This window comes from Linepithema humile, chromosome 6 (assembly GCF_040581485.1).
Source record: "Linepithema humile isolate Giens D197 chromosome 6, Lhum_UNIL_v1.0, whole genome shotgun sequence".
In the NCBI taxonomy this organism is placed as follows: domain Eukaryota; kingdom Metazoa; phylum Arthropoda; class Insecta; order Hymenoptera; family Formicidae; genus Linepithema; species Linepithema humile.
In genome coordinates this window covers 13,546,418-13,564,042 of record NC_090133.1, presented here as the reverse complement: position 1 = coordinate 13,564,042, position 17,625 = coordinate 13,546,418, and the positions used below count along the sequence as shown (strand labels likewise).

The window sequence follows — 17,625 nt, the reverse complement described above, 5'->3', positions numbered from 1 at the left end:
TTTGATTAAATATTCTTACCTTGGAGAGAATCGACGAGTTTGTATTTTTTTGTGACGATTGTCCGTCTTGAAAATAACAGCTTCTCAATTTCACTTGACACTTCACAATTTATTTCAAAACATCACTGTATTTACTGTGTTTAATCACAGTACTTTACTTGTATCACTCGTAAATATCAATTCCCGCACAGATTAAAAGCCACCACTTTTCCGTAACGTGTTACGTTGAGTTAAGTACTTCAATGCACAGAGAAAGTCATAACGTAGCATAAGCGTGTATACACGCTACGTTACAATTTTTTCTGTGCGTTGAAATACTTAACGCAACTTAACGCGTTACGGAAAAGTTTGTACGATGGCTTTAAGGCACAAAATCCCACCGATTTACGACCGATAAAATACGACCGATTTACTATTATTATTTATAAAGGTTATTGTTTGTTTACTTTTTGACCGTCGCATACGTAGTTCTACTGCACACTCACGAGATAGCACTGATGTAAGTATCGGTAGAGTAATTGCATGAAAAGAGCCTCGATGCGGATTCTCAGCGTTGATTGATCATAACGTGATCATAACATTATCGATCTCGCTATGGCGTACGTTGCTTTGCGAACGCGCTTGGCGCGAGATATGAGAGTGTCTTATTTTCATTTTTAGGCAATTTAATACCGTAACGAAAAAATGTAGACGGGTATTCTAAACATTCATCTTTCTTAAAATAAACAAATTTCTTTTCACGTTGACTATCTATCACGTTGGCTATCTTTAATAAAATTTAAATAATATGATATTTATTTCTGCATAGTAAAAGAAATCGTAGTATCGAAAAAAAAGCAGATTGCTATAATTGTATTTATTTAATAATCTTTTAAAATTTTTAAATTCTTTCTCTCTCTCTCTCTCTCTCTTAATTGTTTTGCGGTTTTTAATAAATGTCCAACGAAAAGAGATTTGGTCGCCCTGAAAAGGGCGGATTTGTCTTATTTTTATAATAAATGTTCGAAATGGCCTCCGTCCATCTCAATGCAAGCTCTCAGGCGCCGTATTATATTATGTTGCACATTCTCCAACATATCTTCATCAATACTCCAAATTGCTTCGTGCAATTTTGCGTCCAATTCTTCCATATTTTCGGAAAGTTTCCTATACACAATCTCCTTACAATAACCCCATAGGAAAAAATCCAGAGGGTTGAGGTCCGGAGATCTTGCGGGCCAATTTATTGGACCATACCGGCCCATCCAACGCCCAGGAAATTGTCTATTTAAGAAATTGGTCACAATTCTTGCGTTGTGTGGCCCGGCACCATCTTGTTGGAAAACAATATTGTTCCTCTCGAGTAAAGGAACTTCTTCCAAAAAATCGGGCATTGTGTTTTCCAGGAAGTGAAAATAATTTGCGCCATTTAAATTGTCCGGAAGGTAAACGGGACCGAATATTTGTGTTCCCATTATTCCAGCCCAAACATTTCTCTTCCAACGAGTTTGGAAGCTCCTGAGACGGGTGCATCGTGGATTTTCATCGCTCCAACAATGATTATTGTGCGAATTCAAGATTCCTTCTCGTGTGAATAACGATTCATCGCTAAATATCACACGAGAAAGAAATCTTGGATCTCGATCCACCTTCCTCAGGAAATCTTCGCAAAAATTTCGTCTTCGAGGATAATCTTTCGGTCGCAAATGTTGCACACGAGTGTAGTGAAATGCGTGCAACTTTTCTTCCTTAAGTATTTTTTGCACTGTGGAATACGATAAATCATGATCGCGAGCAATAACTCTGATACTAGTATCAGGTTCTTGCTCGATAGCATGAATTACCGTTTCCACATTTTGCATTGTTCTTGCCGTCCGATTCCTTCCAACATCATGCTTGTTTGACAATACGCTGCCAGTTTCATACAATCTGAATTGTAATAAATACTAACGTTAATGATAAATAATTACATTATCATTCTTATTTGTTAAAATGCTGTCAGTTTTATACAACCTCTGAGCTGCGGCGAGTATCACATTCGGCGGAGGATGTCGTGCTCGGTTTGGATTTAATTCGGCGTATCTTCTAGCAGCCACATGATACTGCCCTTGACACTCACCGAGTGCCATCAGCATATCATAATATTCTTGCGTTGAATATGCCATTTTTTTCTTGTGTCTTAATCGATGGAGGATGATTGACACAAATATCGATTTTGTCACATTATTTATATGATCGTTGCTTTGCAACCGCAACATAATGCAACAAACTTCAGCGAGCAATTTAAATAATTGAATAAAACATAAAAATTTAAATATTTACAATATACAATTTACAATATTTACAATATACAATATACAATTATGGTTCTTTACTCGCCGGTTGCATGCAACCTGAATGTTAAATAATAATGTTACTATTCTTATTTGTTCAGACGCTGCCAGTTTCATTCAACCTCTGAACTGCGGCGAGTAAAAAATCATAAAAAATAAGAATAGTAACATTATTATTTATCATTCGGGCTGCATGCAACCAGCGAGTAAAAAACTATAATTATATGAAAATATTTACATTTTTATGTTTTATTCAATTATCCAAATTGCTCGCTGAAGTTTTTTGCATTATGTTGCGGTTGCAAAGAAATGATCATACAAATAATATGACAAAATCGATATCTGTGTTAATCATCCTCCATCAATTAAGACAATAAAGAAATGGCATATTCAACTCAAGAATATTACGATATACTGATGGCACTCGGTGAGTGTCAAAGGCAATATCATGTGGCTGCAAAAAAATACGCCGAGTTATATTCAAACCGACATCCTCCGCCGATTGTGATACTCGCTGCAACTCATAGGTTGTATAAAACTGACTGCATCTTAATAAATAAGAATGATAACGTAATTATTTATCATTAACATTATTTATTACAATTTAAATTGTATGAAACTGGCAGCGTATTGTCAAATAAACATGATGTTGGCAGGAACTGGACCACAAGAAATTTGCAAAATGTTATCGAGCAAGAATTTGATACTAGTATTAGAGTTATTGCTCGCTATCATGATTTCTCGTATTCCACGTTGCAAAGAATACTTAAGGAAGAAAAGTTGCACGCATTTCACTACACTCGTGTGCAAAAATTATGATTGGAAAATTAAACTTGAAAACGAAATTTTTGCGAAGATTTCCTGAGAAAGATGGATAGAAATCCAAGATTTCTTTCTCGTATCATATTTAGCGATGAATCGTTATTCACACGAGAAAGAATCTTGAATTCGCACAACAATCATTGTTGGAGCGATAAAAATTCACGATGCACCCATCCCAGGAGCTTCAAAAACTAGTTGGAAGAGGAATGTTTGGGCTGGAATAATGGGAACACAAATATTCGGTTCCGTTTACCTTCCGGACAATTTAAATGGCGCAAATTATCTTCACTTCCTGGAAAACACAATGCCCGATTTTTTGGAAGAAGTTCCTTTACTCGAGAGGAACAATATTGTTTTCCAACAAGATGGTGCCGGGCCACACAACGCAAGAATTGTGACCAATTTCTTAAATAGACAGTTTCCTGGGCGTTGGATGGGCCGGTATGGTCCAATAAATTGGCCCGCAAGATCTCCGGACCTCAACCCTTTGGATTTTTTCCTATGGGGTTATTGTAAGGAGATTGTGTATAGGAAACTTCCCGAAAATATGGAAGAATTAGACGCAAAATTGCACGAAGCAATTTGGAGTATTGATGAAGATATGTTGGAGAATGTGCAACATAATATAATACGACGCTTGAGAGCTTGCATTGAGATGGACGGAGGCCATTTCGAACATTTATTATAAAAATAAGACAAATCCGCCCTTTTCAGGGCGACCAAATCTCTTTCGTTGGACATTTATTAAAAACCGCAAAACAATTAAGAGAGAGAGAGAAAGAGAGAAAGAATTTAAAAATTTTAAAAAATTATTAAATAAATACAATTATAGCAATCTGCTTTTTTTCGATACTACACAGAGAAAAATATCATTCTATTGCCAAGAAAAGTAATTATTCGGTTTACTTTTCTTCTTTTAAGTAACAATTATCTTTAATAAAGAATATTTTCTTGATAATAGTCTTAAAATATACTCGTCACAAATTTTTGATAAACTCATCATCATATACTCAAAAAAAGTAATTATTTTCCGTTGAAGAATATTATAAAATTTTGTCGAAGAAAAGTCAAATTTGGTTAATTTGAATATTTGATAATATATTAATATAAGAAAATTTATTAGATCAGAAAAATTTAGTGTATTTCTTCCAATTCCATGCAATAGATTCAGAAATAGTAGAATATAATTTTGAAACAAGAAATTTGTTTTTGTTTAAAGTAAATCCATATTTTCAATTTAAATAAACATGTTTATTCTAGGAACAAAATTTATTATTTGAAATAAGATTTTTATATTCCGCACAACAATGTTATCTCAAAACAAGTAATTACTCTTATTTCAATAAATTAGCCTACTATAATTCTTTAGTGAAGAACATCAGATACTTAAAATCAACATTTCTTTTTTGAACCTGCACATTTTGCTTCCTCTACCAATCGCATATGTTCAGTTGCAACGGCTACGTTTAGCAGACAAAGCAGCTCGGTAAGTGCTCAATGCTCAATGATTCTTTATTGACTGCGTTCCGTAAAGAGCATATGCGCGCATGTATCTACAGTATACGTTACGTATACTATAGATACATGCGCGCATATGTGCTTTACGGAACGCAGCCATTATGATTGATTTTCACACGTAGATCAAGCGAAAAATAGATGAGAACCAATCATATTAAAGAATCATTGTATACTCGCCGAGTTGCTTTCTTTGCTGAACGCAGACAAATAACTATCGACTATCTGTTGCGTCAGCCGCGTCTTCATTCTTTCGCGTCCTAATGTGCAGGATCCATAACGACACCGTCTTGTGTTTCATGTCGGGTACGTGCACGTTGTGTCGTCGTATCATTAATAGATTCTAATCATCTTACATATCTTTACCGACTGTGTGGAAAATACGGCGAGATCATATTTCGATCGTCATTTTCGGAATTGTGATCATGTCCACATCGACATTGTGTGATGCCATGGAAAATAATGAAGATGCTGTATTGCCCAATATTGCAGATCTGTTAGAAAAGATCGGTTGCAATAATTTGATACCACGTTTTGAAGGTAAGTGTATTTCGATTATTCCAAAATTAAAAAAATGAAATTTTTCATATTTTACTCAAATTTTTAAGTAATAAATAAGAGTGAGATGAGTATGATCAGTAAGAGTGTGTGATCAGTATGACACAGTATCAGTATGATACAAAAAAATTCTATATAATAAATATATAATTCTTACTTTGATATTTTTATTGTAGAACATAACATTAAAACACATCACATATCAAAATTGTTAACAAATAAAGATATGATAAATGAACTTATTCCAAATATTGGAGATAGACTTAACTTTATCGAAAAATATGAAGAATTTAGTTTACAAAAAAAAGATAATGTAAGTTTTTAGGTTAATTTATTCAGACATTTGTGAAACTATTTACCACTTATTAATACTTACATATTTTATTTTTTCATTTATTGAATATTTTATCGTCGTTAGGATTTATGTATCTTTCAAGTGGAAAATGATGGGTCAATAATCCCGTTAACTTCAATAATTCAATTAAATAAGCATTATTTAAAAGAGAAAGATCTCACATCTTCGACTGTTAGTATGGATTCCATTGTTAGTACTTCAGATAGTGATGGTACTGTTGTAGTACCCGAAGACGAAAACAAACATAGGCAAACATGCCATTCCTATGAAGAATTTTGTAAAAATATCGAAATGCCTGACTTCAATTTAATTCAATTACTTGAATTAGCTCCAATGGGAAAAGCTATTATTTCTTTCTATAATAATAAAAATTGCCTAAATGATTGCCTTAGAAATAAGCTTGTGGATATAATAATGAGACATTTATTCCCATTTCATTGCAGACAGTAAGGCCATTTATATCATTACATAATAGGTTATAGATTTTACAAAATTAAATATTATATATGAAATATATCAAATATATATAATTATCTTTTAATAAATAAAATATATCTGCAACTACATATATTTTTATTCTTTTTATACAGTTTTGTGTTGTTTTCAGGCGATTAAGTCACAAAAATTATCAGTCAATAGTAGCAAAAATAAAAAGTCTATTTCCTAACGAGCCTTCAACAATTTATTATATACCTGCAATACGAAAACAAGATTCTCCAACTGGAAAAACTATTATATGTAGAGGAAAATTAATTGATAAAGCTAAAAATTTGATTCATCAAGGTGGTTATGCAAGACTAACAAAAAAAAAGAAAAGCAACAGATAATTTAGAGATTATTAATGAATCTACAAGAAAACCAAAAATAGGTAAAATAAGAATTTAAGAAAGAAATATGCTGTATATATAATATAAATTTAAAATTTTCAGATTTGTCTACGAACGACTCCTATTTGTGGTTAAGTTCTAGAAACGAACCTTGGGAACAAGTTCTCATCCATTGGAAAAATACGTTTCAATTGAGACAAGAATCAAAAGCGACTACTGCATTTGACTTTATTGAGCAATGGCCTATTTTGAAACAATCAAATGTAGACACTCTTGTAAGTTATTAATTAATATAATTCTCATTCTCTCTCTCTCTCTCTCTCTCTCTCTCTCTCTCTCTCTCTCTCTCTCTCTCTCTCTCTCTCTCTCTCTCTCTCTCTCTCTCTCTCTCTCTCTCTCTCTCTCTCTCTCTCTCTCTCTCTCTCTCTCTCTCTCTCTCTCTCTCTCTCTCTCTCTCTCTCTCTCTCTCTCTCTCTCTCTCTCTCTCTCTCTCTCTCTCTCTCTCTCTCTCTCTCTCTCTCTCTCTCTCTCTCTCTCTCTCTCTCTCTCTCTCTCTCTTTCTCTCTCTCTCTCTCTCTCCCCCCCCTCTCTCTCTCCCCCCCTCTCTTTCTCTTTCTCTTTCTCTTTCTCTCTCTCTCTCTCTCTCTCTCTCTAAAATGCATGTTTTATTCTCTTACAGATAAACAATGATTTTGACGAATTATTATTTCCAAATTGTAGTCTTAACCTATTTAAATATTGGAACTTATTCTTTGATAAAGTAATTCATTATAAACAGGGCCTCGACAAAAATATTCTGAAAATTGACATTGAGGATTTGGAATCACTTTCTGAAAGTGAGTATATATTTAGTATAGAATGAATTAAATCTAACAAATCTGTAAAGATGATTTTAGTGTAATATAAAAAAAGTATAACAATATAATATAAAAAAAGATACAGAGAACGTTCCATATAAGATGGCTTGCTGTTTTATTTCAACTAAACATTGTGGTGAAAAAGTTTCATACAAAGGTTACGATAAAATAAATTTTCATTTTTTCATAGTTTTAATTATATAGCTTCTCCGCCCCACACTCCCACTCCACGAAAATTCAAACTCAACTTAACCTAGAGATTATAATTACCAGAGAGATTAATTTATCAGTAATTTGTCTGATTGTCAGCAAGAAAAATAATTATTATGGAAGCATCTTTATTTGTTAATAATTTTTTAATTAATTATGGATGATAATTAAAAGGTTTTGAGAGTTATCTAGGTTTATAATCTTGACAACATATGTCAAGATTAAGATTGTCAGATTTAATTGTGTACAGTGAGATGTTTTTCTATTCTCTAGATTCCAAAGTAGCAAAACAAATCATACTACTGTCATATTTTACCACCAAAGGGAAGACTCATAGTAAAAAAAAGGCACTGGAAATTTTCGACCCAAGAATGTATAGATTCTATTATAATTCATGCAACTGTTAGTATTATTAAAAACTACCAAAAATTGAAAAAGAGGATGTCGAAAAAATACTAATGCTTGTTTCCGGAGTGGCAAGTAGGTAAAAGCAAGTGGTAAAAGCGATATATTTTTTTCTATAGCTTGCGAGCTACAGAATTTAATTATAATCAATTTTTATTTGTCGGGAAAAGATTAAAATCAGATATCTGAAGCTATTAAACATCTAGTACCGTAAAGTATTATTGTTGAATTTGACAAACGTATTAATTTGTGTTTTCCTGTTGGTAAAACATTCGTTCATGAAGCTCTACAATAATAATAATTTACGATACTAGATGTTTAAAAGCTTTATATGCTGATTTTATTACTTTTCCAATAAATAAAAATTTTTGTAACATTAGAATCAAAGTCTGCAGCTCAAAAATTATAAAAAAACATGCCGCTTTTACTTGCCACTCCTGGAGCAAAATTGGCACTTCTTTTAGCTTCTTTGTTCTCTCGAATTATCTTTAAGGGGATATCTGAATGTTTTCTATTCCATTAGAGTGCAGCCGATATTGAAAGTAAAATTAATTTGCAAAAAGAATGAGCAAAAATACGGGATCTACATTTACAACCTTTCCTTTTAGTCGAAGGTCCAACTTACACTGAGATTAATAAAATATATATTGTCATTAATGAAGTGAAATATGAATATGAGAACTGTCTAAAGGCATTAGATATATTTTTCAAAATTTTTCATGTTATGCGTATTCGCTATCCTCCACAAAGCGAACATATTTATGAAGCCATTGAAATAGCGATCTTTAACAGCCAAAGAAAATGTTTAAAAAGATATCCTTATATTCAAGATATTATTCAAAATATAACATTTGATCAGTAGATTTGATTAATATATAAACAGCCAAGAAATTACAATATTCAAAATGAATTGTGCTTATTGTGATGTTAATTTTAATGATATTGATAAATATATCTTTCATTTAAAATATATTCATACGAAAGATATCTTTACTTGTCATATCGATAATTGTCTTAGATCATTTCATAGAAAAGATAGTTTTAAAAAACATATTTTAACTCATGGATTCGATGCATCTTCAAAAAAACCTGTAGATGTTCCAACTACATCAGACACAATACAGGTGCACACTTTCGATTCCAATTCAGATACGAAATTTTGTCCTGAGACAGAATCTTTTTCAAACCATAAAAAAGATATATTGAAGGATGTTCCATTGTTTCTAAAAAAACTCGACATAGCAATCCAACATTTAGTTGCTCAATTATATGATAATTTATCTCTAACTAAATCTGACATTCAAAAAATTATTGAAATTATTCACAATTTTTGTTGTTTGGAATTATTAAATGGACTTGAACAAATTATTTTAAATTGCGATTTGAATGAGGTAGTGGATTCTTTTAAAGTAATTTCCAAATATTTAAATAATTTTAACACAGAATATAAAAGAGAATCTTTTTTTAAAAAAATTTAAAGTATTTTATAAAACCATCACAGATTATCATAAGCACTTCACCTGATAAATCCAGACGGCAGAATAGAGTATCACTTACAATAAAGAATAGAACTTGTTGTTATGTTCCTATCCAAGAACAATTACAACAATTTTTTAAACTTCCCAATGTTTTACAACAAATTGTGGATTATCAAAAATATTTAGAGATTAACAATACAAAATCTTATAAAAATATAGTACAAGGTTCTCTGTGGAAGTCCATAAAAACAGTTACAACTTCTAATAAGATAATTTTGCCATTAATTCTATACTTTGATAATTTTGAAGTTGGTAATCCACTGGGAAGTCACGCTGGTTATTATAAAATTGGATGTTTGTATTATAGTATTCCGACCATTCCACCAAAATACAGTAGTCGCCTAGAAAATATATTTATCTCTACATTATTTCACAGTTTAGATAGATGTCATTTTGGAAATAGTGCTGTTTTAAAGCATGTGATAAATGAATTGAAATTTCTGGAGAAGGATGGTTTATACATAGAAAATGATAAAAAACATATATATTTTGCATGTTCTTTTGTAATAGGCGATAATTTAGGAGTTCATTCAATACTCGGGTTGACTGAAAGTTTTTCTTCTAATTATTATTGTAGGTTTTGCTTGGCAGACAAAAATGTTACAAAAGAACTGATTACAGAACAATCAAATCTATTAAGATTAAAAAATCAATATGTGGATCATTTGGAAAACTAATATTTTGGAATAAAGGAGAGATGTATTTTTAATGATTTGGAATATTACCATATTTATGAAAATCAATGTGTAGATGTTATGCACGATTTATATGAAGGTGTTTTAAGATATGATATGGCAAATATTATATCAAAATTAATATATTCAAAATATTTTACATTGGAATCTCTTAATTTCAAAATCAAATACAATTTATATGATCCACATGAAAAAAACATACCTCCAGCCATTAAGGAAAATCACTTAAAAAATGGAAGTATAATCTGTTCAGCTGCTGAGATGAATGCATTGGTAAATCATTTTCGTTTTATAGTCGGTGATATTGTTCCACAAGGCAATAAAATTTGGGAATTTTATTTATTAGCTTTGAAAATAACAGAAATTTGTTCCAGTCCATGTATACCTAAAACAGCAATTCAACAACTAAGTCTTTATATTTCTGAACACAACAAATTATATATATCTCTTTTTGACCATCTTAAACCTAAACACCACTTTTTGACACACTATCCTCGCATTATTGAAAAAATGGGACCTCCTCATTACTTATCATCTATGAGATTTGAAGCTAAGCATAAAGATTTGAAATTGAATGCTCAGAATTGCAGGAGTCGCGTGAATCTGCCTTTTACACTTTGTAACCGAATCCAGCTTAGATGTACGTATCGATATTTAAATAAGAAAGGATTTTCTGATAATATTAAGTGGGGTCATATTAACACAGCAAAGTTTAGAAATAAAACGAATACCAAATTATTTGAAGATTTTCTGTTTATTACATATTATGAAGAAAATGGTATTTGCTATAAACCTTCTTCTGTGATTAGAACAGCAGATGATATTTTACCACAATTCAGTAGAATAAAATATGTTCTGAAAAAAATATCTGATAACAGCTGTTACCTCTATTGCGAGAAATTAATTACATTCAATTATAATGAACATTTTCATGCTTACGAAGTAATTAATGATAAAAAAAAGAATTTTACATTTTATTACATTAATGAATTGAGTTATCTTGTTCCACTTAATTTACATGTAATTAATACAGGTCAGATGATGCTTTCTCTCTCAAAATATTAACTACAAACAATTTCTTGGCTGTCTACATAAATATATACAGGAATAATTTTAATATTTTTATTAATTAAATAAACTAAAGATAATTAGTGATAAGAATGAGGTATCTTTTCATTATTTAATGATCTCATTGTTGCGGAATAGAGTTTGTTTAGTTTCATTTTAAAAGGTATTTTTTTATTTTTGTATCTCTATTACAGATTAGAGATTATACATTTATTTTTGTATCTCTTTTAGATAGAGATATTACTATCTGTGAATTAAGGATATTTTTATTTGTTATTAATCTGAATAGAGAACAACTTGAAATGTTTAGAAACATTATTTATTAGCATAATGTTTTTTCTATGAATATTAATATTAATGTTTGTTTATTTCAATAATGAAGATATATCTTGTATTTAGAATATTTATATTATGTTCACATAATTATACTTCTGTAACAAAAATAAAAACAAATAAATATTTTTTTCAAATATTTTGTTTTATTAATAAAACCCAACTGCTTTTTACTTATACTTTTCTTAAAATAATTATTACTTAAATTTTAAATATATTATTTTTAGAAAAGTACCATGTTATTTAAAAAAACTTACTCATAATATTGAACGATTTAAAATAAATAAATAAGTAAATTCTTTTAAATATATTGCATTTGGAAAATATATGATTCAAGAAAATTCATTCATAGTAGATCTAGCAAAAAAATCGCTTGGTTGCTTAAGCCTTGATATAAAGATATAATAAATTCTTTATTTAAGATAAATGAAGATAAATACTAATGTTGAAATATGTATGTAATTTTTTACTTTATACAAGAATTTATATATTCAGTTAGAATAAAATTTCCATAAATACAAATAAAATTAATATTTATTCCTAATATTCGATTTTCTCAAGGAATAGCTAAATAGTTTGAAACAAAGTAATAAATAAGTTTTCTCAAATATATTGTTTTTAGAGAAAATATGATTTAAAAAATTCATTGTCTTGCAAAAAAATCGCTTGATTGCTTAAGCCTTGATATCAAGATATAAGTTAGTAAATTTAACTTATTTCTCTCTATTTGATAAATTAAGATTCTTAATTGATACTTTTCTCACAATGCTGAAGCGGTGTGAAAATATGACTTTCTATATTTCATATGGCTTGAGCATTGAAATAAATATCAGTTAAGAATTTTAATCTATCAAATAGAGAGAAATAAGTTAAATTTACTAACTTATATCTTGATATCAAGGCTTAAGCAATCAAGCGATTTTTTTGCAAGACAATGAATTTTTTAAATCATATTTTCTCTAAAAAATATATATTTGAGAGAACTTATTTATTACTTTGTTTCAAACTATTTAGCTATTCCTTGAGAAAATCGAATATTAGGAATAAATATTAATTTTATTTGTATTTATGGAAATTTTATTCTAACTGAATATATCAAATTTTTGTATGAAGTAAAAAATTACATACATATTTCAACATTAGTATTTACCTTTATAGGCGTTTGGCCTAATGGATTGTGTTCGACTGGTGAGAAGTGAGAGAGAGTCAATGGCGTAGAAATGTGTTTATTTCTTTGTCAGAGAGAAGTATGTATGTACAAGTGTATGTGTAACTTGAGTGCGCCAGCAGCGCATTCGCGGCAGAGTGTAAGGCCGCGAGTTTCGAATGAAAGGTGACGGGCGCGGTAAGATATTACCGGCCGCGTCTGCGTGGTTGGAATCGGGTCCTTAACAGGACGATTCATGCGAGGGTGCGTGTTGCATCCCGGCGGCGAGGTTTGCGTTGCGGTGGAGTATGTCTCCGTTGTGCCATGCGCTGCGACCGTCCGGCTCTCGAAGGCGCAAGTGAGTCTGCGAGCCGAGGCGGGAGAGGCCTTCGCATTCGGATGTCCCCTGGAACGTGAGGGTCACGTGGGGGCCGAGTCAACCGGGCACAGAACTCTAAGGGAATTATTTTCCGCTGTAGAGTCTGTGGTGGCGACGGCGATGCTGGTGCGTCAGCTGACCGTAGCTGTACATCCTACGTGAGGTGTGCGGTCGGAGCTGAGACTGAGTCTCTCGCTTCCGTGCCTTCCCAGGCACTGTGAAAAGTCGAGAAGACTTGCTGGTTGCGCTCTTCGAAGCAGAGCTGTGACTCCGTTCAAGGGCCCTTAGTGAGAGCTCGCCTTGAAGCGAGTGAGTGAGTAAAGATCTGCGGAGCAGCTCTTTTATATCTCGTCGATCGAAGCTTGATCGCGAGAAAGCTCTTCACCGCCTGCGCAACCTGGCGGTGGGTCCGCAAGCTTATAACTGGTAGAAGGCCTGCGGCGCGTAGCGGCGCCGCGGCGTATTATGCCGCTTCAGTACAGCTGTGTGGCGGTGAGCCGCCACAACCTTCATTTATCTTAAATAAAGAATTTATTATGTTAATTAAATAATATTCTTGTTTCAAATTAACGAATAACTTTTTCTGAAAAAATTTATACTCTGGCACTGAATACATATTCTCTTATTTGAAAGTAAGTAATTATTCTATATAAGTAAATATAATACTTGATTCAAACAAAAGAAGAGTTTATCTCAAGAAAAAAAGATATCTTTATTAAAACATATTGTTCTCTTCCATCGACTCTATATAATAAGTAAATAGAATTCTTTTTTTAATCTAATATTCTTGATTGAAGTATTTAACTTAATAGGATCTAAAATACGTTTTGAATAAATGTTATGCTTATAACGAACTTACAATATATTTGCGGATATATGAACTTATGAAATACTTGAAATAAATATTATTTACTTAAATACAGTATGTACTTTTCTGTGTGTACGATTTCTTTTACTATGCAGAAATAAATATCTATCTATCATATTATTTAAATTTTATTAAAGATAGCCAACGTGATAGATAGTCAACGTGGAAAGAAATTTGTTTATTCTAAGAAAGATGAATGTTTAGAATACCCGTCTACATTTTTTCGTTACGGTATTAAATTGCCTAAAAATGAAAATAAGACACTCTCATATCTCGCGCCAAGCGCGTTCGCAAAGCAACGTACGCCATAGCGAGATCGATAATGTTATGATCACGTTATGATCAATCAACGCTGAGAATCCGCATCGAGGCTCTTTTCATGCAATTACTCTACCGATACTTACATCAGTGCTATCTCGTGAGTGTGCAGTAGAACTACGTATGCGACGGTTAAAAAGTGAACAAACAATAACCTTTATAAATAATAATAGTAAATCGGTCGTATTTTACCGGTCGTAAATCGGTGGGATTTTGTGCCTTAAGGGGGGAGCCTCGTATGAATCGCTAAAACAAAGGTGATTTTTAAGAATTTTTTTTTAAGAAACAATGCAACGGATCTTTTTAAAACTTTTTAGTGTTTTATAACATATATTAAAAAGTAAAAAAAAATTTTTTTTGTTTAAAAATAATTGATTATAGAGCCACTATAAACAAATGTTGACGCAGCCTCGTCACTGGAGTTGTGAATTGGCGGGAGTTGTAGCGTCTTTTGCACTCGTTTAAAACCAAAAAAAAAAAAAGTTTTTCTTTTCTATGAAATTATCTAGTCGATGAACCTAAAAAATAAGTAAAAAGTTGAAAATTGAAAAAATGGCAACACTTCAAAAAAAAATTGCGATTTTGACCCACAAAATGTCACCTTATTTATGCAATAAAAATTGTTTAAATTAATTATTTTACTAATTTTATAGGTTCATCGACAATTTATATTATTAAACTACATGTATACACAGGGACAACTCGATTGATCGAATAGTTTTTGAGTAATCTTTCCCGCCAATTGCCAAAAACTGGTTTCGAGAAAAACGCGTTTAAAGTTTTTGGTATTGAAAAGTAAAAAAGAAAAGTGTAACAACAAGTTTAAAACTGAGGCTCCGATTTCCTGCTTCTTCGAATTTCACACTTTGCTTGCACTCTCCAAATTGCACTCTCAAATAAGTACTTCCGAAAACGCGCCAAAAACAGTTACAAATTCTATAATCTTATATCTTATGGTACCGTTGACCAAGCGCCCCGCCGCGCGCTTGTATATCTGCGCGCAAGAAATAGGCTGTGGACTCCTTAAAACTTCGAATTTTGTTTTGTAACTTTGGGAATATATTTTCTACATGGATTGCTATTGATTAAAGCAAAAAAAAATTTTTCAATTTTTTTAACCGGTTACACGAGGCTCCCCCCTTAAAGCCATCGTACAAACTTTTCCGTAACGCGTTAAGTTGCGTTAAGTATTTCAACGCACAGAAAAAATCGTAACGTAGCGTGTATACACGCTTATGCTACGTTATGACTTTCTCTGTGCGATGAAGTACTTAACTCAACGTAACACGTTACGGAAAAGCGGTGGCCCTTAATCTGTGCGGGAATTGATATTTACGAGTGTAACTCGTAACGAGTGTTTAATCACAGTACTTTACTTGTATAATACAGTGATGTTTTGAAATAAATTGTAAAGTGTCAAGTAAAATTGAGAAGCTGTTATTTTCAAGACGGACAATCGTCACAAAAAATACAAACTCGTCAATTCTCTCCAAGGTAAGAATATTTAATCAAACTGCGGTTACTACTTCGTCTTCGCTTTATATTTTTAGTTAATTTGTCACTTATGTAAAACTCGCGTCATCAAATATTTCACTTTGAAGCATTACGTTATAGCCCCCCTAAACGATCAATCATAATTGTACAATATTGTATAGGAAATACACGAATAATCTAAACTTCAATGTAAAATCAAAATTATCAATAATATTATGCAATATAAAATATTATACAATAACATTGACCGTGTAGGGGGGCGCTTGTCTTATGACGCGTCCCTGCCTGCCCGTTGTATCGGACTCGTAAGTAGCGAACTATTTTCCGTTATAACTCGAAAACTAAGCTTCGGACAAAATTTTGCAAAAGGAAAAATCGTCTTAGAATTCGTTCAAGAATATGACATTTCAAGGACATCAGGTTATTTCGAATCACCCTGTATATATACATATATATATACATACAGGGTGTCCCAGACCTACCGTCAAACCTCTTCAGGGTAGATTCCTGATGTGATTCTGAGCCGAAAGTTCCTCTTGCAAAATGTCAAGGGTGTCCTAGTTTTTGAGTTATAATCGGTTACAGATCACCAATAAATGCGGTGAATTTTCGCGCGCTCAGAGACGTCACACATCGAAGAAACCCGCGCGCGTGTCTTGTATAACAATTTATTTAACGCGTTTTTCGTAATTATTTACTGTTCACTGTTCACTGTTGCACTTAGTCCTCCACAGAAAGGGTAGGGTCAGGAAATTTCGCCGGTCAGTTCACACGGTCACACACAGCGTATCTTGCTTTTAACACGCGACGCGTTTCGCGCACGTGTGTAGCAAGGTTACCGTTGCGTCACTTTTTGACACTTTTCACTTAACAAACTGATCACTGATGACTTACCGAATTGTACGAAATTACGATACACACGCGGAAGCCGTCAAGCACGACACAAGTGCAGAACTGTCAAGCACTAGCGTGAAGCGCAACGCGCTAGTGTGACAGAAAATCAATACGAGCGTTCAGCAATGACATTGAGATGTCTATCAGGATTTAAACGGCCCGTTCCTCGCGCGCGATGCAACAGTCGCAAAATGACATGTAGATTGATTTGTCTCCGCCCCGGAAAACGAGCGTTATATTTTCGCGCGGTAAGGAGACAGTTCTGACCACACTCTCCGTAAATAATTAAAATATCACAGTACTCTACTGCAGTGTACTTCATATTTTACAAACGTTTTATTGCATTATCGTTAAAAAGTGGGAATGCGAACAAATGATATACTAAATAAAAAAAGAATAATGTTATTTAGTACATCATTTATTCGCATACTCACGCCGTACTTCACTCTAATGTCATAAAACGTTTATGAAATATGGAGTACACTGCAGCAGAATATTATGACATTTTAATTAAAAATTAAACTAATTATAAATATTGTAAATATTAATTGTAAATATTAATGCATGTTATACTGTTCTAATACTTATAATAATTAATGTAAAATAAATATTGTAAATTTTTTAAAAATAAATAATTAATATTAATAATAATTAATTAATATCTACTAATTTATAGAAATAAATAAATTAAAAGTAATGAAAATAATTTAATTTTATAATAAAAATAAAAGTTTTACTTTGGGCTTGTTCGTTTTAGCTACACTGGGGCTGCTCTGGGTCTGCTCTACACAGGATAATACAGGACAGATAAATAGTTTGTCCTGTATTATCTTGTTTAGAGCAGACCCAGAGCTGCCCCAGTGCAGCTAAAACGAACAAGCCCTTTGTTTTATTTAATTTTTATTATTAAGAAACATCGTATCGATTGCTCCGTATCGACGCGATAAGACATACTTTGTATCGCTCGTATTGATTTTCTGTCACACTAGCGCGTTGCGCTTCACGCTAGTGCTTGACAGTTCTGCACTTG

General features: G+C 32.2%; 2 protein-coding genes across 6 annotated transcripts in view; one reads left to right on the top strand and one right to left on the bottom strand.

The window, feature by feature from the left end:
• Nucleotides 1–16,662, bottom strand: part of LOC105673286 (putative nuclease HARBI1) — a 32,659-nt gene extending 15,997 nt beyond the window's left edge. The window contains exon 1 of the mRNA XM_067358448.1: nucleotides 16,184–16,662. The gene's annotated coding sequence lies outside the window, so the exon portion shown is untranslated. The remainder of the gene's footprint in view (nucleotides 1–16,183) is intronic.
• LOC137000425 (uncharacterized) lies at nucleotides 2,543–11,728 on the top strand. 5 transcript variants are annotated; one of them, XR_010890669.1, is made up of 7 exons: nucleotides 2,543–5,189; nucleotides 5,384–5,520; nucleotides 5,626–6,008; nucleotides 6,170–6,430; nucleotides 6,492–6,664; nucleotides 7,069–7,225; nucleotides 7,730–11,726. XR_010890669.1 is itself a non-coding variant. In XM_067356886.1 (4 exons), exons 1-4 carry the CDS (start codon nucleotides 5,075–5,077, stop codon nucleotides 7,861–7,863), a joined length of 480 nt encoding a protein of 159 aa, XP_067212987.1. In that variant the 5' UTR covers nucleotides 2,543–5,074; the 3' UTR covers nucleotides 7,864–11,728. The 5 variants fall into 5 exon arrangements, 3 of the variants coding, with proteins under 3 accessions (XP_067212987.1, XP_067212988.1, XP_067212986.1); XR_010890668.1 differs by lacking the exons at nucleotides 5,384–5,520; nucleotides 5,626–6,008 and having other exon boundaries at nucleotides 2,556–5,189; nucleotides 7,730–11,721; XM_067356886.1 differs by lacking the exons at nucleotides 5,384–5,520; nucleotides 5,626–6,008; nucleotides 6,170–6,430 and having other exon boundaries at nucleotides 7,168–7,225; nucleotides 7,730–11,728.
• Nucleotides 16,663–17,625: the final 963 nt, after the last annotated feature.